Genomic DNA, 23875 nt, shown 5'->3' with positions numbered 1-23875 from the left:
ATCTCAATTTAAAAAAATTGCCCCATGTGACTGGTTTTGTCATCCACGGTCACAAATGTCAAAGCAATAGCAAAGTCGTGGAAAGTCTTGACGGGTGGATCAAGTTTCTTTAAGGAGAACTTTCTCACCAATGCCAATGTATCCAATGTATCTGGACCTTTTTTATCTGTTTGTGGACACAACTTCAGCAGCTCAGTCCCAAGTTGTGATTTGGCACTCTCTTCCTCAAGTTTATATGTACACATATTTAATGAGATATTGCCTAATTTGCATATTTTAATTTTAATTTCTCCGCTAAATGAAGCACATACATATCTTACCCCCCTGCAAACACGTCCACTTGGGGCCCACATGGGCCTCACTTGGGCTAGTTGGGCTTCGGCTGGGCATGGGCTCAGAGTGGGCTTTGTTGTTGGGCCCCACATGGGTAGTAGATGGGCTAAACTAAGTGGGCTCCAGCTGGGCTCCACTCCTAAGATATTATGTTTTCTATATAATAGAAATAGATATTAGATATAAATATATAGTATTTATACAATTATATAATATAGCCTAATATAATATCTTATATTTCTAATTTCTTTAGTTTTTGCATTTTTAATTTTTGTTATTTATTATTAGATATTAATATTTATATATTATTTTTAGATATTATGTTTTCATATATAATTATTCCAAATTGATTATGTCAGACATGGATGCTATTTTTAACAATAGCCACTGGGCTAGGTCCACTTTTTATACGAATTTTATTAGACTATTAAGCTATTTAGAAGCCATAGCAATTTAATAGTGGTCTTAAGCACTATACGACTTTCAACAGACAAGTTTTCCCCACAAAATGTTAAAACCCTAAAGTAAGAAGTGCGCACTCTGTGCAGCGCACATCCGGAAAGCTCCACCCCCATCACCGAGCGAAAGAAGTTTGCCTGGAGGACCTCTACTAACACACACACACACACACACACACACTTTTGTGACTTCTATGTCCCGCTCAAAAGATGCAATTAATGCCCCTCAGCATATGGCATGAAATAAGCAGTAATGGAGTTACACTGTGTGCTAGCCTACTTCAAAATGTGAAGAAAATGACTTTGAATCGCTCTCGGTTCTGATAAAGACAGGATCACCTGTCATCAGAAACATGCTCGCTGTCATCCAGAAAGAGGACTGGAAGAACACACACACTGTCTCTCTGGGGCTTTCCTGTGTTTTCTTCTGTAACAAACACACACACAGACACACACATGTCGTGCTGATGATGAACGGTTAATCTCACATCATTCATACAGTCACAGACGTATCATTATAGATCACTGAAGCCTCCTTCGATCTTACCCGTCCAACGTAAACAAAGATAAGAAACTCTTCGCTCACGAGGATAAGTCAGGTAATTTTACATCAATGAGGACATATGAATAAATACATTGATTTTAGCTAATAAAATACTTAAAAAACTACACAGTTGTAGGCTACCTTTAATTAAAGCACAGTTTAATCAAGCTCATAGTTCCATTAGGCTACTCAAATAGCCTATCTCAAAATGAATCATTTGAGTATGTTAATGCACATTTAAATGCACATTTTGGGAAATGTCTTATGTAACTGTGTTTGTTTATCTTAACTCCAGTGAGAAAAGTGACTATAGCTAAAGATACAAAATATAAAATGTACAAAATAGCTATAGATAACCTACCGACAACAAAAAAGGTGTAGGCTGAATGCCTATGCTCATCCTTCCTTTCTACATAATTATCTATAGATATGCTAATTATGTAGAAACAAAGGATGAGCATCGCTTCAGCCTACACCTTTTTGTTGTTGTTGTTATTATGTATCTATAGCTATTTTGTACATTTGAAACTGAACCCTAATGATAAAAACATCACGATGAGGTCTGAATACAATGAATTCAACCATTTTATATAACAGAACCCGTATGCGCGACCCACTGACACAATTCAGTACGTGAGTGACGAGCGTGTGGGCGTGGCCATGCCCCCTGACGTCACACATGTGGGCGGGATCTTCAGAGTGGGCTCAAATACGCGGGCGGAGCCGAGCAGGTTCAAATACAGACTCTGGAGTAATTGTTGGCGACTTTGTCTTCATTACATCCTCGGAAGGTGATACTTTCTCGATATTCTGTGCTGCAAACACTTGCTTTACGTCTGTTAGTCTTGTATAGGGCTTTGAAGTGTTAGTTAGTAGTGAAACATTTCTTAAATCTGTGTTTCGGTGTTGTGTATTAATGCGCTTGTTTTCCAGACATGGAGGAATGATCTTCTGCTTCATGTTTATGCCGTGGAAGCCAATGACAGAAGCTGTGTTTCCTTTCGCAAAGGTAATTTCTGCTCCAAAACTTTCCTTGCCTTTGTTTACAAGTGCTCGCTCAGCGACCCGCCCATATCGCCCTGTCTTTTACTTTCACATATCTCACAAATGATGTTTCTGCTTCCCTGTGTGCTTGTGGCTCTTCAGATAGCGTGCATTGTTCATTTGAGTCAATTCCAGCACGAGTTAATAAGACGTAGACATTGATAGTAAACCCTGTGTGTGCTTTAGGCCTGATGTTGGGACCAGTTTGCATTGCATAGACCCCAACATCAGGAGGTCAAAGAAGAGAAATGCACTGTAAGGTTATTAAAGTCAAGTCACCTTCATTTTATATAGTGCTTTTAACCATATGGATAGTTTCACAGCAGCTTTACAGTGATAATAGGAAGTTACAGTAGATTGTTTGGCTTTACAGCAGCTCTAGAATAAAGTTATTGTCCAGATAAAGTTAGTTTTGATTGATTCACTTCTGTTGCAAAGACCATTAGTTATTAACTTAGGGGCCGCTAACACGACACCGTTCTAACAGAAAACACTCACACAAAGTCAGAAGTATTGACTGATACACTGCCTTGCTTGCTTGAATAAATCAGTTTGGATAACACTAAACTGTGCATGTCTTCACCAGGCTTTACTTCCCTCGGAACGGTTTTGATCGAGTCATGAAAGCTCCTGGCGAGGCAGAGAACGGGCGTCTGGACACACTGCTGTTCAACACCCTGGCCAGAGAAAAGCGTCTCTGGAGGACGCCGGTGCTGAAGGACGGATGCGTTCAGGTGCAAGTGTGTTTTTAACGGGCTTCTGAACACACTTAACCCTCGTTTGGTCCGTTAGGACCGCATTTGATGTTTCCCTCGTTAAAAAACATTGTTCCCTTCATCTCAGTGGTGTACACTATCTAAACACACACACACACACACCACACACACCCCACACCCCACACACACCCCACACACCACACACACACACACACACACCACACACACACAGCTGTGACTGCAACAGACAGCATTTGTTTAGAATTTGGCATAGAAAATCAGCCACAAATGCAGATATGAATGGGTAAGACCTAACACACACACATGCATGCACACAAACACTCTTTCACATACACACAAGCACAAACACACATGTACACAAACATACACTTTTACATGCACACGTGCGCACACACACAACTCCTGTTAATTTCTGCTTTTTTTCTATTGGTTTTATTTACATTTTATTTATTTATTTATTTTTATTTATTATTCTAAAGTTGTTGTTTTTTACATTTGGTTTGGTATTGAAATTATTCATAAAAAAAAAAAATTGTGCCATTTTAGTTATATTTTTACAAATTTATGTGGCATTGCAAAATTAGACACTTCAAAACACCACAAATTCTAACCTTTCACAAAAATACTGATTTTAAGGTATTTTATAATGTTTAAATGTATATATTCACAAAATGTATATTAATGTGATCGGAGCAGTTGGCCACATCCAGAAAAATTCTACGGGGAAAAAAGACGGACTTTTTTCCTCAGAATTGCGAGTGTGTGTATATATATATATATATATATATATATATATATATATAATACAATTCTGACTTTATAACGCATTTGGGAGATATGAAGTCAGAATTGTGATCTATAAACTTCAGTCAAAAACTTTTTTTCTTTTTTATTCTGTGGCGGAAACAACTCCCATAGAATTCTGCCTGTGATGATGATCTAAATTAAATACCTAAAGTCGTTTCTGGATATTGATCTAAGTGTTAAAGTAATTTTTTCCAGAAAAATGTGCTATTTCAAATGCAAAATAATGGTGTAGTTAAATTAATTTTGTGGAAAAGTACCACATATCCCCCAAAGCACAGGATAAATGTATAGTTGAGAAGTAAAAAAGAAAATGTATATAATTTGTATTAAAGAATGTATTATTATTATTATTATTATTATTATTTTTATACAATCAAATGTCAGAAACTGTATGATTTGCTTCCAGGGTTCAGATATCAGCCCAGCTCAGTACCACGAGGTGATTGTGTGGTTGCGTGACATGAGCGGCACGTTCCAGTTTTCCTCCGAGACGTTTGCTTTGGGAGTGTGTGTTCTCAACAGCCTGCTCGCGGCGGTCAAAGTGAGTGAACCCACCGTTACACGTTTCCCCCGACTCGGGCTCAGACTCTGAGTTCTCCCTCTCTCTCTGCAGACTCAGTTGAAATACCTCAAGTGCATGGCCATCACCTCTCTGATCCTCGCTGCGAAGGTCAACGAGGAGGATGAGGCAAGGAACCACAGACACACGCCACACACCACTTTTAACCATTCCAGTGCCTTTATTGTTCTGTTTTGTTGGCGAACAGGTGATTGCATCGGTTAAAGACTTGCTGGAGCAAAGCAGATGCAAGTTCTCGACAGCTGAGATTCTTCGCATGGAGCGGGTCATATTAAACAAGCTGCACTGGGACCTTTACATCGCTACGCCCATGGATTTCATTCACATCGTGAGTTGCAACTCATGCGTCATCTTTCTTGTGTTCAGATCAGAACTTAACGGTACAAAAAAGCACAGGAAAACATTAGGGTTGGGTATCGTTCCAGTGTTCAACGATTCTGCGTCTCGATGCCCATTAGTAATTTCGATTCCAATGAGGTAAAAAATCTTATTGCAAAACAATGTCATTGTAGCTGAAAATCATGAACCGACATCAACAGGCTAAAGAACACTTACACAGGGAACGCTTGCCTGTCTGTGGTCTAATCGCAAAAGCAACTAGCCAAACTGATATAGACTTTAAGCATTATTAAAGACAAGTGCACACTCCGTAATAAAAAAAATAATAAAAAAATTGGCAATCGCACAAATAAATACAAGTGAACTAAATTACAATAAAAAAAAAAAAAAGATTTTCAGGTACAGAAACTAATCAAATGTAAAATAACACTGCAGTTTATGAATAAAATATACATTACAAATATAGTTCCAAAAGTTATTCAGTCGAGAACAGCGAGTGCATTTTCTCTTTATCTTTTGTTGTTTGATTAGTGTTATTATAGCAGGAATATTAGGCTGCTGTCCCTTTAAGAGCCGCACGGATCCAATACACTGATACACATGCGTTAACGTTCACTTACGACATAACCGACGAGGATGTTTTGACACATTTTTGTGAGTATTCGTCTGTTCAAGTGCAAAGAGACGCAGTACGAGAGGCATCTTTGCGTGAGATGTGTGAGCAGCACAGAAAACAGCAAACGAGTCTTATTGCGCTTGAATGGTTTAGAGTCATATTAAAATGCGCACAGAGGAATCGAAATGCGCGCGTCTTCTCAAATCCATGGTTTTCTGAAGTGGAAACGCTTCTCGATACCCAACCCTATAAAACATACAGCCATTTCGATGTGCCCATTGCAAACATCAGCAGAAATTGACTTTTGGTCCTTGATATTGTGCATGTAAATGTGCGGCCGCGTGGCACCTGTGTTCGGCCAAGGCACTGATCTGACTTTAACTTCAGCAGTAAAGCAGATAGATAACCCTGCAAAACAGCTCCAGTGCAAATATACTCTCAGAAATCAGAGCTATCTTCATTACTTCATCTTTCCTACATACTGGGGTTCAGTTAAAATGTCCCAAAATATGAAGTTTTTAGCAGAAGTTAATGTAGCAAAGAGTTGGCCGAGGCATTCAGCCACGATCAGATCAACCGTTAAACATGGGAGCGGAAGTGAGTGTGTAGCGTTGCTGTTTTGGCACACACCACGGACAGCCATAAAACAGCCAAAGCACAGGAACGAGACCCCCCCATAAAAATACTTCTGTGGTTTTAAAAGAACAAAAACCAAAACAATCTCTTTTTCAATCTCTAAAATCAGTTTATGGGAGAAACGCGTGAAACCTGGGTCTTATTTTACCCCAAATCAAAATAATAAATGTATGTCGGATAAAGAAAAACAAGCCTATTTTGGGACCGTTTGAGACATTAGTTGGGATAGATGCCATATTTAACATAATTTTCCCATTCAGTGGCTGGTTTTGGTGTGACGAGCATTATAAGTGCACCTCAGGATCTAAAGTTACCACAGTTTTATCACTAGGAATTATTTTGTATTGACGCATTTTCAATTTTAAGGCAGAAAATGTCAGAAAATTCTGGTTTTCATTCATGAAAAACTGTTTTTTATGGCAATTGAGCATATTTTTCCTTCTCATTACTTTAATGTAAAAATTGTCTTCATGATCGTAATGAGGAAACGATATACCTAACGTTATACACTGTAAAGCACTTGTACTGTGTTATTGAAGAATAATGCCACACATTTAAAAGAATCTCGATGGTCCTAAAAATGCTTCATTTTCTTTATCCAAACCATTTAAATTTTTGCGTGATGTTTATTTTTTTTGGCATGTGAGATCAACCCATATAGGTCACATTAAAGATATCTATAACGCATAGAACAATGAAATATAATTGATTGTGAAATGAAAAAATATCTAATAGCATAGAAAAATAAATTTCCTTAACTTCCCAAATAAATATCCATAATTTAGAATACCTTAAATATATATTACCATACAAGGTCCATGTGACTCATCTGTGAAGTGACGACACGCTCACACACAGCCATAGATACAGAGGAAAGTCACGCTTCCACAGTAAACATTTAACGAAACCTTCTAGAGATATATATATATCTATATACTCGATCAAGATGGCTTATTTATTTTTCCAAAAGGCTGAACCTATAAAACTTGAGCATTAAAAGTAAACATGAAACCAGAATCGGTCCTGTTTACTTTCTTAAAGGGGTCATGGCATGAGACATCCAATTTTCCTTAATCTTTCGACATATAAGAGGTCTTTGTACCATTAAAACATCCTGCGAGTTTCAGAGATTAAAACGTCCTCATTATAAACCAAGCATTTATTTAATCAAGCTCTAAAAACAGCTCGTTTTGATATTGTGGGATTTGTGATGTCACATGGGCAAAAACATTTGCATATGCCCGCCTCCAAAGTGAGCCGCTGATCGTGGCCTATAGAGGGCGCAACAGGATAATAATGATTTATTTTAACCATAAAGTCCACTTTTACGCTCCGTTTTCAACAGAAAAGAGCGATTTACATCAGCGACTAGTCGACGTCGACTCTAGATTTAAGTCGAAATATATGTGATTTAAAGTAAAGTCGTTCGACTCTGTTCAGACTTCAGAAGATCCCAGCGTCAGAAACCAGCGGATGCTTTATTTTAATGGTGTCTCGGATCACGTCACCGGATTATATGTTTGTCCAGAGCATTTATGTTGTAATCGAGGCAGAGCGTAATGGAGAGTTCGTAACGGTTTCCTATGCAGTGACGTTAGCCAATCATAACAGTGGCGTTTACTGACGAGCCTTAAAAACTGATCATTTCAGACGGAGGCTCAGAATGAGGGTTAAAAATAATCCGTTTTCCGCATATTTTTGTTTTTTATGTGCAAAAAACTTTAACATTATAAGTGAACCTCAATGAATAAAAAAAAAAAAAATCCATGTCATGACCCCTTTAATGTAGGTTTCATAATTGCACATTATTTAAAAAGTTTCCATAATTCTTCATCATTGCTTTGGGCTCGTACTCAGCTCTGACTTCACTAGTGACGGAAAGTCAATCAGGGACTCAATTCTCAATATGAACAACAACAAAACAAACAACCTATCTGGATTGGGATCTAGAAGAGACAGAGACTTCTGTTATGGAGACTATTGAACACACCGCACGTGTTTTACACACACACACACACGCGCACACACACACGCCTCTGTCCTGGTAGTGATGGTGTTGTGGTGTGGTTGTTGAAGCCCTGTCGTCCTCCTCCTCCTCCTCCTCCTCCTCCTCCTCCTGCAGTATCACGGGCTGCTGATGTCCCGGGTCCCGGCGCTGGTGCGGGCCGGCTCTCAGAACAGGCCGGTTCTCCAGGCCTCGCTGTGGACCAGGCAAGCGCAGCACTGCATGGCCTGCCACCAGCTCTGGCAGTTCAAGGGCTCCATACTGGCCTTGGCCATCATCACCTTAGAGCTGGAGACGCTGACGCCGGACTGGTTCTCTGTCTTCACTGATCTGCTGAGGAAAGCACAGGTACGAGTGAAGCGTTTACATCAACATCTGATGTAACTCAAGCAACTTTAAACTTGATACGCTTGATGGAATATTATGGGGAACACGATATATCGGCCATCATATCGGTATCGGTACCACTTTTACTGTTATCGGCCCGATAAGAAGATTTGTCTGATATATTAAAGCCGATAAATACTGTATTATCTCCTTCAGCTGAGACTCTTCAGATGTGCACTGTTCAACATGATGGCTTTGAATTGCTTGAAATATGATTGGAATCACTTATAATAAAAAAAAATACAGTTCAGCGCAACATGTGCAGCGCAAGTCCGTCATATCGGCTACATAACATAATGAGAACATCATAATTGTGTGCTTGAGGACATTGATTTTAATGGTGAGACTTTTGAGTTTGTAATCAGGCTCTCAAAAATTATATAAACTTGGATTTAGATTTATCGGCCGATATATCGGTCATCAAATATAAAGAATTATCGGTATCGGCCAAAATGTTCGTATCGATCTCTATGGGTAACTGCTAGTGAATGCACCAAAATTAATTTTACTGAAACCTAAATTAAACATTTCATTCAGCTGAAAAAAGTTTATTTAATAATCAATTAATTAATTAATATAACTTATTCTTCAGTGAACCCTCAAATAAAAACGGAGTTATATATAAACTAGGGCTGTCAAAATGAATACGTTAACGCATGCAATTACATTTTTTCAGTTTAACGAGTTAAAAAGATTTAACCCGTTAAGGCGAGACACGGCAGGCAAAACCATTGTGTTTTTTTGAGATTTTGAGATTTCTGGATATTTGTCTTCAATAACACGTCTTCTTTCAGACTTGTGGTGAAAAAAAGTCTGAAATCCACATTTAGGTCTTTATTTTACTACACTTTGTCTGTTTGCGTCTGTAGATTTCTCATAAATTCAACAAAAGTTTGCGTTCTTAATCAACATGCTGCTCCGTGATCTCTGTCTGCTCCTGTCATCACACACACCGCTGGAAAGCTCTCTCTCTCCTGTACAATGCTGTCGGATCCAAATATGGTCATTTCCTTTTTATCAGCAACCAATCGTGAAAGTAAAAGGGCTGAATGCACAATCTCATTGGCTGATGATAAATCTTTAAAGCCCGTTTTGTCAAAATGACTTTTCTCTCTGAAATCTCCACTTCAGTAGCACCTATATACACCAAACTCTCCAGTCTTGTACCTAGTTATATTATGAAGACATTTACTGAGGGATTTGTAATCCTAGCCTGATTTATATAACATTTTATTCCAAAAAACATGGTGAAAATAATTTTTTTAAGGCTATTGACAGTATATTCTGATTTACAGGATAACAAAAGTAGATCTCCATAAATCCCTGTCAATTTTTTTTCCCCCATCTAATATGTGAACACAATGAAAAGATTATTTTTAACTTGACTTTATCCAATACTCAGATTTCGTTTTTTTAAATATATGCAAATTAGCGCATATTTAATTAGATATAGCTTAATTTGCATATTTAAACATTAAATTACAGAAAACTTGTAATACATTATTTTTTTTTTTTTCTCATCTTAATGTAGGTAATCAACTGGGAAGGTTTCATGGTGATATCTGCTAGTTAAACATTGTACCCTGTTCACCTGTAGTGTCTCGCCTTAAACTGAAATATTTAACGCAGCATTCGTTTCTTTCCTTCGGCTAGCATTACATGATATGATCACGCTATATTGAAGCAAATGCTTTTAAACCATTCATGTTTCATTTCAGTAAGCTGTTCTGTCAACGCTCCTCCTGATGATCAGTGGCTGAAATAAGGCAAAGTCCTCTTTTATTTTAACACTTAATATTGATCCATTTTTCAGATTAAATGAATATTACTTGCACTATCAGTAAACTAAAATAAAAAGTATTCGCCCACACACAAATCAAGGCCTTAAAAAGGTCTTCAATTAGAGCAGAAAGTCTTAAATTCATATTAATTTGTGCAGCATTTAATGCCATGAATACCTCAGTGTTTTAGTCCTGTTTTACAATACACACATCTAAAGTTTAAAGCAAGACATGTTTAACTGAGACGTCTTGAAAAACTGAACAAAATGAAGTGAGTTTATGATTAAAACAAAGATCTGTCTGAGTTATGGAAACTTCCCTTTGAATGAAGTTGATTTCTCTGAGCCCGTTGCCAGATGTTTCTTCTCTGATCAGAATAAAGTGAGTTTATGATTTGAGGATTTCACAGAAAACAAGACTTTATATTTTGTGTCCAGTACAATAATCCATCTTGATTTAAGACTCTTTAGACATTTGCTCTGGAAAACAAGAGAAATACTGAGGAATAAAAGACAATTAAAAATAAATGTGATCAGAAACGATGCAGTGTGTTTCCATATTCTAGTGGTTGAGAGCAGAGATATTTACACTACTTTTTTTGTAAAGTGAATTAGACAGTAATGATATCTGTTGTATGGTCAAACTCTGAAGTGTTGCTCAGTGTTTCTCCCTAGACATTTACATTTAGACAACATATTGACGTTTTGCAAAATCACATTTATTGTTAGAATTTTCTTCTAAAAGGAACAGAATAATGCTCATAATTCTATAATGCTCAGACTTTTTCATATGGAAAGTAGTTATTGCTATTATTGGACGGTAGGCGCTACAAATAATGTTTAGATGAGTTGGATGAGTGAACAGCACAGACTAAAACATCGGAATGAAGATGTGAAACTGTAGAGTGTGTTTGTGTGTGTGATTTCAGACACTGATGCAGTCAAAACAAGCGGCAAATATGATCGCTCACTGAAGTCTCAGTGCATTATTAGGAGCCGCTTCACTCTTGAAACATTGAGGTTAAAGGAGTTGGATTGTCCAAAAATGAACTAGTTGTCAATTTAATGTTGTTACAAAAGGTTCTGCAAGTGTGTTTCTTGTTGACGAGGCTATCGCGTGGCTTCCTAAGCAGGCGCGGATTTATAGATTGACCGGTGGCCCACCCAATCAGATTAATATAAACAATTAAAAATTTTAATTTTAATAATAATAATAATAATAATGAACTAATAAATCATTTCATTTTAATAGTGTCCTGAGGACATTTATGTACAATAGCTACGAAAAATAGCTACAAAAGAAAAATTTAATGTCGGCATATCACGTGTCAGTCCATTGATGCTATCACGCAACTCATCTCTGTGCGCGCACTGACTTAACATTGTGATAGTGACTCGCGTGACAGACAGATGAACTTTAGGTTTAAAGCAGCCGGGAGGACTGACTGACATGAGTACAAGGTAGTTAAATTCACTACCTAAGTACCGATCTGCTATTGTTGACATTTATCAGGCGTGTTACATAGGCGTAATTTGCGGGTGGGACATGTCCCCACCACTTTTTAAAACATCTCGCGGCACGAATGTACCAATTCTACAAATAAATTAAACATCTCCAGTTAACCAGCAGAGCATTCATTTCGTTCGTTTGTTAAATAAGAGACGATCTAGCGCTGAAATGTGTTTTTTTAAATCAGGTGATGAAAGTTGCCGCTGCGATAAGTGGCGCTGACACAGTGTTCTCTCGTGTGGCTCGCGCACACACCGCACTGTCTTGACTCGACGCGCGCTTCAATCCGTTGCGGATACTCTCTATTCGTTGTGGCGAAATCACACATCATAATGCACACGTGTCCCTCCTTGATATACAACCACTGATGAACATAATCAGTTTTGATTAAAAAAAAAAACTATTCTGGAGCGGATTAGATCCCACAACCTCTGACACTGTTGGCGAAAGTTCTACCACTGGACCATTTAGATGTACGTTGTTCGAACAGGCAAATCTAAGTATTTTAGTCACACAAAAATTCTATCATACAGCATAGGCTACATCTCATTAAACGACAAATGTAGCATATACTATTTAAATCGGTGGACATCGTAATGTTATTGTACAATGTACATATAATTTAGCAAAGTTACGCCACTGAGCGTGTATATAAGCTTAAAAAACCGAGGCCCCCCGTATATTCACCAGGCCCACCTATTAATGACATTCTGTATCCGCCACTGTTCCTAAGATTTCTGAACACTTTTATGGCCTTTACCAATGACTGATGGGTAATGTTTGGGTCCGCAGCAACTCAGAAGCCGTTTCCATCCAAAGCTGCAAATTTAACTTGCAAAATTGGAACGTCACACAAAACATTTGCGAGTGAATCGGCGTTTCCGTCCCGTGTGTTCAAGAGAACAAAACCGTGATTTGACTCAAACAAATTGGCACAAAATATCAGTAATAAAAACGGAAGTTGCTCTGTTTCCCTCCATCATAAACGAGTGTGTCTCAGAGCGTCAGACGAAACCCAGTGTCATGTTCTCCAGCGTTCGGATTCGGGAACACACTCGTGTGTGTGAGACGCTTCTGGAGGGAGTCACACCAGATCATTCTGATCACAGACGATGATGATGCGCTCGACACTACACAGACGAGTACATACTGTGCGTTTTATACGGTTATTTTGTCCCTCATCATGAGTCTGATGCCCCTCCCCCTCAGTTGTGCATGACGTGTCCAACATTTCACACTTTGTCTTTTCTGTTACTTTAGTGCATCATCCTGGTATTTAAAGTGCACTTTTTCTTTTAGGAATTTTCAGTGTCAACAAATTACTCGCACTATTTATACTTAAACATCATAGAATATGCGCAAGTATGAGAATTGGGGCGCAGCTTTAGACTCAGTTTCAGAAACACCGAACCAACATTAGAGATGCTGCGACGCCATTGGTCCGCTGGTTACTCCAGCTGTCCAATCACAGCCTCAGCTGAGTCAAAGTCACATGAGGGTTTTGGGGGATTTATTCAGTAAAGTTTCCATCATAGTTTGTCTTATAGGATGAAAAATGTATTTGAGTGTTTTTCTTTTCTTTTTTTTATTATTATTATTATTATAAAAAAAATATTTTTTTTTTTTATTTTTTTTTTTGCTTAATTCAGTTCACGTTTATTTCTATAGCGCTTTTCACAACACACATCATTTCAAAGCAGCTTTACAGAAAGTGCATGAGTCCATATTACAATTCAGAGTAATCTGTTATCAGAGGAAACTAAGTTATGTATTTCAGAAATTATACAAATCACAGTTAGCTAAAAATGTATTAATTTAAACAATGTAGTAATTTAATGCACTTTTTTTAATTTATCCACATCCCTGCATCTTTTTATTAAAACTTTTTTTTTTTTTTTTTGCAATATCCCCAAATGTTCATGAGAGCCGGTGCCTGTAAAAGTGTTTGCTCAGTGCTGGTGTAGTTCTTTTACTCACACGTATGTTTGCATTATCTCTTATATAGATTTATGCACATCTCTTCATTCCCATTAAGCATTTTTTTGTGCAATATCCCAAAATTTGCATAGAAATAGGTGGCCATTGGTCCACTGGTTAGTCCAGTTATCCAATCACAGCCTTTGCTGAGGCAACATTTTTGTTGAATTAATTCTGTAAATGTTTCAATTGTAGTTTATCCACGTCGTCTTATCAAATGAAAAAATGTATCCATCTCAATTTGAGTTGTTTTTTTTTTTTTTTTTTTTTTTTTATGCACATTTTTAGAATTTTTGTTTTTTGAATGCAATGAAATGCTCCTGTAACCGTGTCGTCTGAAGTGTTTGGCCAGCTCTGGCATGACTTGACTCGGATGCGTGCTTGTGTTGGCTCTAGATCTCGAGCGCAGAGTTCATCTGCTGTAAGGAGACGGTGGACGAGTATCTGACGGGGCTCCGGCTCTCCTGTCCCAGCAACACCGTCTACATCCTCGACTCCTCCAGCATGCTGGCCTTCAGGAGACAGGACCGCAGGAAGAGGGAGCACGGGAACCACGACATCGACGACTTCTACGACGGGTTCTGGTGCCTTTATGACGAGGAGCCGTCCGTGAAAACAGGAAGACGTGACGGACTGCAGGATATGATGTCGTCCTGTATGGGGGTAAATTGATGCCAAAACCATTGAAAATGGACAGACTAAAAGTCACAAATAGATATTACAACTTGTAAATACAAAGCACAATCTACAAATAGATTAAAAATCCGCAAACAAAGTCCTCATGATCCTCAAATGTAAAACAAGATCTACAAATAGATACAAAGTCCTCAAACAAACTCTTTGTGACCCACAAATATAAAGCATGATCTACAAAAAGATTAAAAATCCACAAATAAACACATCCTGATTCACAAATAGAAATCAGTGACTTGTACTTGAAAACCAGAATTTGGATGAATGTAAAGTGACTTGTTTGCAGGTGAAGATCATGTTCTGTTTGTAGATTGTGTCACATTTGTTTTCAGAATTCTGACACTATTGTTTCGCTGTTGTGACAAAATAATGCCACAATCATTGAAAATGAAGAGACTCTGAGTCAAAAATGCATATTACAATTTGTAAACACAAACAAGATCTACAAATGAATTTTAAATCTGCAAACAAACTCCTCATAATCTGCAAATGTAAAACACAATCTGTAAATAGATTCCAAATCTGCAAACAAACTCCTCATGATCCGCAAATGTAAAATGCGATCTACAAATAGATTTAAAATCCACAAACAGACTCTTCATGATTCACAAATAGAAATCAGTGACTTGTACTTGACAACCAGAATTTGAATGAATGCAAAGTGATTTGTCTGTGCATGAGGGTCATTATTTGTTTGTAGATTGTGTTGCATTTGTTTTCAGAATTTTGGCACAACTGTTTCGCTGTTTTTCCCATTAAAAAAATCTACAAATGCCCTCCTCACAATTTGCAAACAAACACAGTCTAACTTGTATTTTCAAACCACTGTAAAAAGACATTCTTACACATTCTGTGCAAAGCTCAGCATGCAAGTGTTGAATATGCGTTTGCAGATCACAGGGCATTCACAGATCCCTCTACACGCGTTTGCAGATCACAGGGCATTCACAGATCCCTCTACACGCGTTTGCAGATCACAGGGCATTCACAGATCCCTCTGCACACGTCTACAGATCTTTTTGGCACTATCTTTCCGCAGAGATTGTGACTACGATCCACACGTGTAGTCAGCCAATCAGGGGTATTGCTTCAATGTGATGTCACGCCCCCTCAATAAGCCCTTTTCAAAATAAGAGCTGACACTTCTTGGATAGGTGGGCTGTGCTCACTGCAATTTACCGTTGCCGGTGTTGTACCGAAATCCGACTCCCCGGACAAATCGCACTCTCTTTCGCATGCACGCGCAAGCGAGTTTAAATGCACTTCCTTTGCTATATTCATTTATCGATCGATTTTTCACACAACAAGCACCCAGATCCTGCATGGAAGCTTAGTCTACACTTAAATAAATTAACAGAAAGTGAACTAGTGTGGATAAAAGATGCAAAAATAGATAGCTATCAAAACAAAACTGTTAATTTCACTTAATTTAACTGAACTTATCGTTTGTGTGTTAAACACGATGTGGTTCATAGGAAAATATTGTATTACTCTCCCCATTGCACATGAATGTCATTAAAAATAATAATATTTAACCTTTTTTCACGAAGATAGGCTTTAAGAGTTCATCAAATACATATGTATGAGGCAAATACCTGTCTTTTCGTTTCTTTTTTTTTCTTTTGCTTAATTGCGTCTTAAACATAGAAATAAAACAAATTATTGGTGATAATTGAAAAAAGAATGTAAGAAACCTTAGACATTTTTTTTTTATTAATGGTTATTTTCCAGCACATTAGGGCCCAGAAAAGCAGTATTTATTTAATTCATTCTTTCAATTTTACATCTTACATAGCCAGGGCCGTTATAGACATTAGGAGGCCTTAGGCAAAATTCATGTTGGAGGCCCCCACCCCCAATTAAAAAAACACTTGAAACAAATATGATTCCTAACCTTTTTATTTATACAACATGTCATTTTTAAATTTAGTATATTTTTACTTACACAGTAGGCTACATAAGTTTGGACACATTGCTATTTCTAATGTTTTTGGATTTATTTGATCAAAAATACAGAAAAATAATATAGCCTAGTGAGTGAAATATTATTAAAATTTAAAATAATGGTTTTCTATTTTACTATACTTTAAAATATATTTCTGTGATGCAAAGCTGAATTTAGTGTCACGTGATCTTTCAGAAAACTTTATAATATTCTGATTTATTATCAAATGTTAGAAACGGTGCTTAATATTTATTTTATAACCTGAGATACTTTTTTTCAGGATTTTTTGATTATTAAAAAGTTGTTTTAAAAAAGTCTTCACTATCACTTTTTATATATTTAACACACCCTTGCTGAATATTCCTGTTTTGTTTTTTTTTTCTGTATTTTTGATCAAATAAATGCAGGCTTGTAGAGCATAATAAGTAGGCCTAACTTCTTTCAAAACCATTAAAAATAGTAATGGGTCAGACTTTTTACCGGTAGCCTACTGTATAGGCTACATATTAATCAAACTTTATCTAAGGTAATCTCTTTTTTGTTTATTGAAGATGTTATTGTTGTTGTTGTTATTATTATTTTGCTGTTTTATTCAATTTATTCACAGTTCCAGAATACCACTTCAGTAGAAGAACATAAGTGCTTTTATCATTTCTTCAGCTGCGGTATGGGCAGGATTTTTCCCTCCCATTTAATCAATATTGACTGCAGATATTGTCATATTATTAATATCAGTAATATTATAGGCTACTATTATGTATTGCATTGTTACCTTAAATATGCTATAGGCTACACAAATCAAGTGGAAGAGAAAGACACGATCGCTACTGAGCATAAAAAAAGAGCTTTTTTACTAGTCAGCTCCTGACGCGATGTTATTCATAAGCGCAAATTCAAAGCGTCGCGTCTGGGCACTAATGACGCTCGTGCTCTTTTAAACTCGTAATAAAGCAGTGAATGATTTTTGCACTGGTGAAATCAGTTGAACTCATTTTGTGTGAATGTAAACTGTACATGTTACTATACATCCAAATAAAATGTAGGCTATTTAATAATTTTATGATTATATATATTTTTAATATCCGATATATTGTTTTATTTTAAAATATTTTAATAATAATTCATATAATAATTTAATAATTATTAAAATGTATGTATATAGTTTTACTTAGAAAGTAGTTTTATGATATATTATTAATATTATTATATTAATATAATAAACATAATAATTTAATAATAATTAAAAAATATGGTTTACTTGGAAATTGGTTTTATGATAAATATTATTTTTATTATATTAGTATTATGATAGATATTTTTTTATTTTATTTATTTTGAAAATATATTTTAATAATAATTAATATAATATACTCTTATATATTAATTTACGAATAATTAAAAATATACATATATAGTAGTATAATGTCGAATTCATCGGGCGGATGTGCACTTGTGAAAATCGCGCGCGCTAATTCATTCCAGGCATAGCTAGCGTACCTTGTTTGCACACTTAATTATCACGTTGTTTTTCCAATGGATCCTGGGATTTACGAAGAATTATTTTTATTTATTTTTTTTTCGGTTAAAAAAAGGACACCTGACCGCAAAGCAATTGCTCCAGCTATTTTAATTGTATATCCATAAGCTATGTAAAATTGAAATATTTTTTCATTATTATTAAATTGTTATGTTTATTATATTAATATAATAATATTAATAATATATCATAAAACTACTTTCTAAGTAAAACTATATACATATATTTTAATGATTATTAAATTATTATATGAATTATTATTAAAATATTTTAAAATAAAACAATATATTGGATATTAAAAAATATATAATCATAAAATTATTAAATAGCCTACATTTTATTTGGATGTATAGTAACATGTACAGTTTACATTCACACAAAATGAGTTCAACTGATTTCACCAGTGCAAAAATCATTCACTGCTTTATTACGAGTTTAAAAGAGCGCGAGCGTCATTAGTGCCCAGACGCGACGCTTTGAATTTGCGCTTACAATGAATAACATCGCGTCAGGAGCTGACTAGTAAAAAAGCTCTTTTTTTATGCTCAGTAGCGATCGTGTCTTTCTCTTCCACTTGATTTGTGTAGCCTATAGCATATTTAAGGTAACAATGCAATACATAATAGTAGCCTATAATATTACTGATATTAATAATATGACAATATCTGCAGTCAATATTGATTAAATGGGAGGGAAAAATCCTGCCCATACCGCAGCTGAAGAAATGATAAAGCACTTATGTTCTTCTACTGAAGTGGTATTCTGGAACTGTGAATAAATTGAATAAAACAGCAAAATAATAATAACAACAACAACAATAACATCTTCAATAAACAAAAAAGAGATTACCTTAGATAAAGTTTGATTAATATGTAGCCTATACAGTAGGCTACCGGTAAAAAGTCTGACCCATTACTATTTTTAATGGTTTTGAAAGAAGTTAGGCCTACTTATTATGCTCTACAAGCCTGCATTTATTTGATCAAAAATACAGAAAAAAAAAAAAAAACAGGAATATTCAGCAAGGGTGTGTTAAATATATAAAAAGTGATAGTGAAGACTTTTTTAAAACAACTTTTTAATAATCAAAAAATCCTGAAAAAAAGTATCTCAGGTTATAAAATAAATATTAAGCACCGTTTCTAACATTTGATAATAAATCAGAATATTATAAAGTTTTCTGAAAGATCACGTGACACTAAATTCAGCTTTGCATCACAGAAATATATTTTAAAGTATAGTAAAATAGAAAACCATTATTTTAAATTTTAATAATATTTCACTCACTAGGCTATATTATTTTTCTGTATTTTTGATCAAATAAATCCAAAAACATTAAAAATAGCAATGTGTCCAAACTTATGTAGCCTACTGTGTAAGTAAAAATATACTAAATTTAAAAATGACATGTTGTATAAATAAAAAGGTTAGGAATCATATTTGTTTCAAGTGTTTTTTTAATTGGGGGTGGGGGCCTCCAACATGAATTTTGCCTAAGGCCTCCTAATGTCTATAACGGCCCTGGCTATGTAAGATGTAAAATTGAAAGAATGAATTAAATAAATACTGCTTTTCTGGGCCCTAATGTGCTGGAAAATAACTATTAATTAAAAAAAAATGTCTAAGGTTTCTTACATTCTTTTTTCAATTATCACCAATAATTGGTTTTATTTCTATGTTTAAGACGCAATTAAGCAAAAAAAAAAAAAAGAAACGAAAAGACAGGTATTTGCCTCATACATATGTATTTGATGAACTCTTAAAGCCTATCTTCGTGAAAAAAGGTTAAATATTATTATTTTTAATGACATTCATGTGCAATGGGGAGAGTAATACAATATTTTATATGAACCACATCGTGTTTAACACACAAACGATAAGTTCAGTTAAATTAAGTGAAATTAACAGTTTTGTTTTGATAGCTATCTATTTTTGCATCTTTTATCCACACTAGTTCACTTTCTGTTAATTTATTTAAGTGTAGACTAAGCTTCCATGCAGGATCTGGGTGCTTGCTGTGTGAAAAATCGATCGATAAATGAATATAGCAAAGGAAGTGCATTTAAACTCGCTTGCGCGTGCATGCGAAAGAGAGTGCGATTTGTCCGGGGAGTCGGATTTCGGTACAACACCGGCAACGGTAAATTGCAGTGAGCACAGCCCACCTATCCAAGAAGTGTCAGCTCTTATTTTGAAAAGGGCTTATTGAGGGGGCGTGACATCACATTGAAGCAATACCCCTGATTGGCTGACTACACGTGTGGATCGTAGTCACACTCTCTGCGGAAAGATAGTGCCAAAAAGATCTGTAGACGTGTGCAGAGGGATCTGTGAATGCCCTGTGATCTGCAAACGCGTGTAGAGGGATCTGTGAATGCCCTGTGATCTGCAAATGCATATTCAACACTTGCATGCTGAGCTTTGCACAGAATGTGTAAGAATGTCTTTTTACAGTGGTTTGAAAATACAAGTTAGACTGTGTTTGTTTGCAAATTGTGAGGAGGGCATTTGTAGATTTTTTTAATGGGAAAAACAGCGAAACAGTTGTGCCAAAATTCTGAAAACAAATGCAACACAATCTACAAACAAATAATGACCCTCATGCGCAGACAAATCACTTTGCATTCATTCAAATTCTGGTTGTCAAGTACAAGTCACTGATTTCTATTTGTGAATCATGAAGAGTCTGTTTGTGGATTTTAAATCTATTTGTAGATCGCATTTTACATTTGCGGATCATGAGGAGTTTGTTTGTAGATTTGGAATCTATTTACAGATTGTGTTTTACATTTGCAGATTATGAGGAGTTTGTTTGCAGATTTAAAATTTATTTGTAGATCTTGTTTGTGTTTACAAATTGTAATATGCATTTTTGACTCAGAGTCTCTTCATTTTCAATGATTGTGGCATTATTTTGTCACAACAGCGAAACAATAGTGTCAGAATTCTGAAAACAAATGTGACACAATCTACAAACAGAACATGATCTTCACCTGCAAACAAGTCACTTTACATTCATTCAAATTCTGGTTTTCAAGTACAAGTCACTGATTTCTATTTGTGAATCAGGATGTGTTTATTTGTGGATTTTTAATCTTTTTGTAGATCATGCTTTATATTTGTGGGTCACAAAGAGTTTGTTTGAGGACTTTGTATCTATTTGTAGATCTTGTTTTACATTTGAGGATCATGAGGACTTTGTTTGCGGATTTTTAATCTATTTGTAGATTGTGCTTTGTATTTACAAGTTGTAATATCTATTTGTGACTTTTAGTCTGTCCATTTTCAATGGTTTTGGCATCAATTTACCCCCATAGTCCTGTCCTCCGCTACTCCATAAACAGTGAGAGGGGGAAGCTGATAAACCGTGGCCAACGCACTTTTCTGTTCCTTTTATGAAACCTTTATGCAGCACTTTGATCGTATTTGGAGATTTCTTTCCATTTCATGTTTTGTTTTTTATCTTTTCTTTTTGTATTTTGTGTTTTGTATTTATGCGTCTTCATACAAGCTATTCAGAAGTAGAATTATGGTGCTTAAACGTAAATCTTTTTGTTGGACGATCCCAGACAGCAACACAGTGTCGGCACAGATCCGGTACGTGAAAATCCACTCATGCCGGATGTGGGCCGGATCTGAGCCGACACTGTTCCTGTCTGGGATTGGTTCATTCCGTAATGAAGTTATGCTTTATGGTATTGGTCGATATTGACATTTCATATCTTTGAAAGAATCCTTTGTCGGATTAATGTGAAGAGGAAATAACGTTGTATTCAGAGATTACTTTTCTCGTTTTTATCCCAAAAACACCTCCTCCCGACCCTTTTTAAAGGCAGCTACAGATAGTACATTCCGGTTCCTCCTAAATGAAACATGGGAATTTTCTTTTCTGAATGGGACTCTACATTTATTTAGTAAAAACAGCAGCTTTTATGTTGCTTGGAAAACGGTGTCCTTCTATGCAATAAAACAGACTGTTGACACGACACGTGCTCTTAGTTTTCTTACTGTGTGTGTGTGTACAAAAAAAATGCTGAAGTCAATCATTTCATCCCTTAAAACTCATCTTTGATCACCAAAATGACATATTTAAATGTTTTTTTCCTTGAAAAATATTTCTTCATGCCTTAAAATAGCTTGAATGTAACCCGACACCCTTGCCTCATTGCAGTTCTATAATATGCAAATAAGCCCCGCCTTGATTGGTTACAAGGTAGTTTGTGATGTCAGAAATATTTTTTTAAATCAATAAAGTTAGTTTTCTTACTGTCTGAGCAAATGTGTCATTAAAGCATTATACAGGAACATAGAGTTTATAAGTATGGTTCACCACCAAGACTTTTTCTTCATTGAATCAAAATATATATATATAAAAAAAATGTTTGGATGAAATTAATAGAGATTTGAAATGACATGAGGGAAATTTAATGAGAGTTTAATTTTGAGTAAAATATCCCTTTTAGTAGTAATTTGTAATAGAGCAAATGTAACAATTAAAAAATATATATATGTATATATATATACTCACTGCAGTTTAAATGTTTGGAGCCAATAAGATCTATTTATGTTTAAAGAAATTAATACTTTTATTCAACAAGGATGCATTACGTTGATCAAAAGTGACACTAAAGACAATGTTAGAAAATATTTCTATATCAAATAAATGCTGTTTTGATATATATGCTGTAGCCTGTTGAATGTTCGTGTTATTGTACATAAGTAATGCTTCTACCTCATAAAAACAGGATTTAAAGTTTATATCAAAGTTGATATTGTGGCTTTATACATTGCATGTGTCTATATAATTAACATTTTACACTCTTCAAATACATAAAACATTATCCTTTACTTATATAGTTTCTTGAGTAAAGAAAAAACTGAACTTATTCAAACATTTACCTTTGCATCGCAAACAGGCAAAGACGCTCCAAACTGCGACGACGCTTCATCACGACAGAGGAGGGGCGGAGTCAAGAGGTTTGACTGACAGTTTGAGGAGCCAATGGAGTTACGGGGTTTAGTCACAAGCTCTTTTTATTACGTTTCATTGGTTAAAAACTTGACAAAAAACCACAGACAGACGTAAAGTTTGTTTTGTTGACAGTTGACACTGGTAGGCTTTTGGATTATCGCTAAAAACAAGCTCTGTGATCAACAAAAGATTATGGAGTAGCACGTTTTGCCCATCAAGACAATAATCACAGATGTACACAATTTCTATTAGTTTTGAAGCCTAAATGCAGTCGTTAGAAGAAGTAAAAAGCCAAAGGTAGGGTATAAACGAACTACACCACAGTCCCACGACTTCAGCGTCACCATCACTAAGATTCCGACAACTCTTTCAGTTTTCATCTAAAACCATTTTCCCAGAACTATTTGCGTTAGAGTAGTTTGTAAGAGTCAGCATCGTTATGGTTATAATTGTGCTGAGTTTACCCAGAGCCCGTCTACGGAGAGCCGGCCCACTCCCTATTAAGTCCTATTGTACCGAATTGTGGTTGTAGTTCCACCAGAGCTCCACTGGGGGCGATCGCCCATGAGTGCAAAATGAATGGGAGTCTATGGAGCTAGACGGCTAAATGTGTCTCTTTTACCCCGATTGCCATTGAGAAATCTCAGATTCGATTGTAGGTTTTGCAAGTTCAACATGGGTTATAGGTCGAAAGTTGAATGAACGAGTACTTATGTCCTTTCAATTTCTTACAGGTTGAGTTGTTGTTGCCCATAACACGCTAGCATTCTACTAATGAACGCTGATTGGTCAGTGAAGGACTGATTACCGCTTGATGGTCTTTTAAAACAACAAAACAAAAACTCTTCTAGCACGTGTGTTTACCTGTGTCAGCTGTGTGTGTTTACCTGTGTCAGCTGTGTTGTGTGTTTACCTGTGTCAGCTGTGTGTGTTTACCTGTGTCAGCTGTGTTGTCGATGCCTCCAGAGAAAAGAG

At 36.0% G+C, this 23875-nt stretch overlaps 2 protein-coding genes across 2 annotated transcripts in view; one reads left to right on the top strand and one right to left on the bottom strand.

Moving 5' to 3' along the window:
- The first annotated feature begins 2023 nt into the window (after nucleotides 1-2023).
- On the top strand, nucleotides 2024-5215 carry ccni2 (cyclin I family, member 2). Its single transcript, XM_084386882.1, has 6 exons — nucleotides 2024-2126; nucleotides 2269-2344; nucleotides 2966-3113; nucleotides 4330-4464; nucleotides 4537-4611; nucleotides 4691-5215. Exons 3-6 carry the CDS (start codon nucleotides 3000-3002, stop codon nucleotides 4982-4984), a joined length of 618 nt encoding a protein of 205 aa, XP_084243008.1. The 5' UTR covers nucleotides 2024-2126; nucleotides 2269-2344; nucleotides 2966-2999; the 3' UTR covers nucleotides 4985-5215.
- A 3007-nt stretch (nucleotides 5216-8222) lies between these two features.
- septin8a (septin 8a) overlaps nucleotides 8223-23875 on the bottom strand; it is a 43793-nt gene continuing 28140 nt past the window's right edge. The window contains exon 10 of the mRNA XM_084386871.1: nucleotides 8223-8432. Coding sequence (XP_084242997.1) covers nucleotides 8267-8432 — 166 coding nt within the window. The 3' untranslated portion in view covers nucleotides 8223-8266. The remainder of the gene's footprint in view (nucleotides 8433-23875) is intronic.

This window comes from Rutilus rutilus (assembly GCF_951802725.1).
Source record: "Rutilus rutilus genome assembly, chromosome: 18".
In the NCBI taxonomy this organism is placed as follows: domain Eukaryota; kingdom Metazoa; phylum Chordata; class Actinopteri; order Cypriniformes; family Leuciscidae; genus Rutilus; species Rutilus rutilus.
The sequence above is the reverse complement of the archived record's forward strand: the minus strand, read 5'-3'. Positions and strand labels throughout refer to the sequence as shown.

Coding starts and splice junctions, on each gene's coding strand:
- ccni2 (XM_084386882.1), top strand. CDS start 3,000: ATGAAAGCTCCTGGCGAGGCAGAGAACGGGCGTCTGGACACACTGCTG. Junction 4,465..4,536: donor GCCTGCTCGCGGCGGTCAAA/GTGAGTGAACCC, acceptor CTCTCTCTGCAG/ACTCAGTTGAAATACCTCAA. Junction 4,612..4,690: donor AGGTCAACGAGGAGGATGAG/GCAAGGAACCAC, acceptor GTTGGCGAACAG/GTGATTGCATCGGTTAAAGA.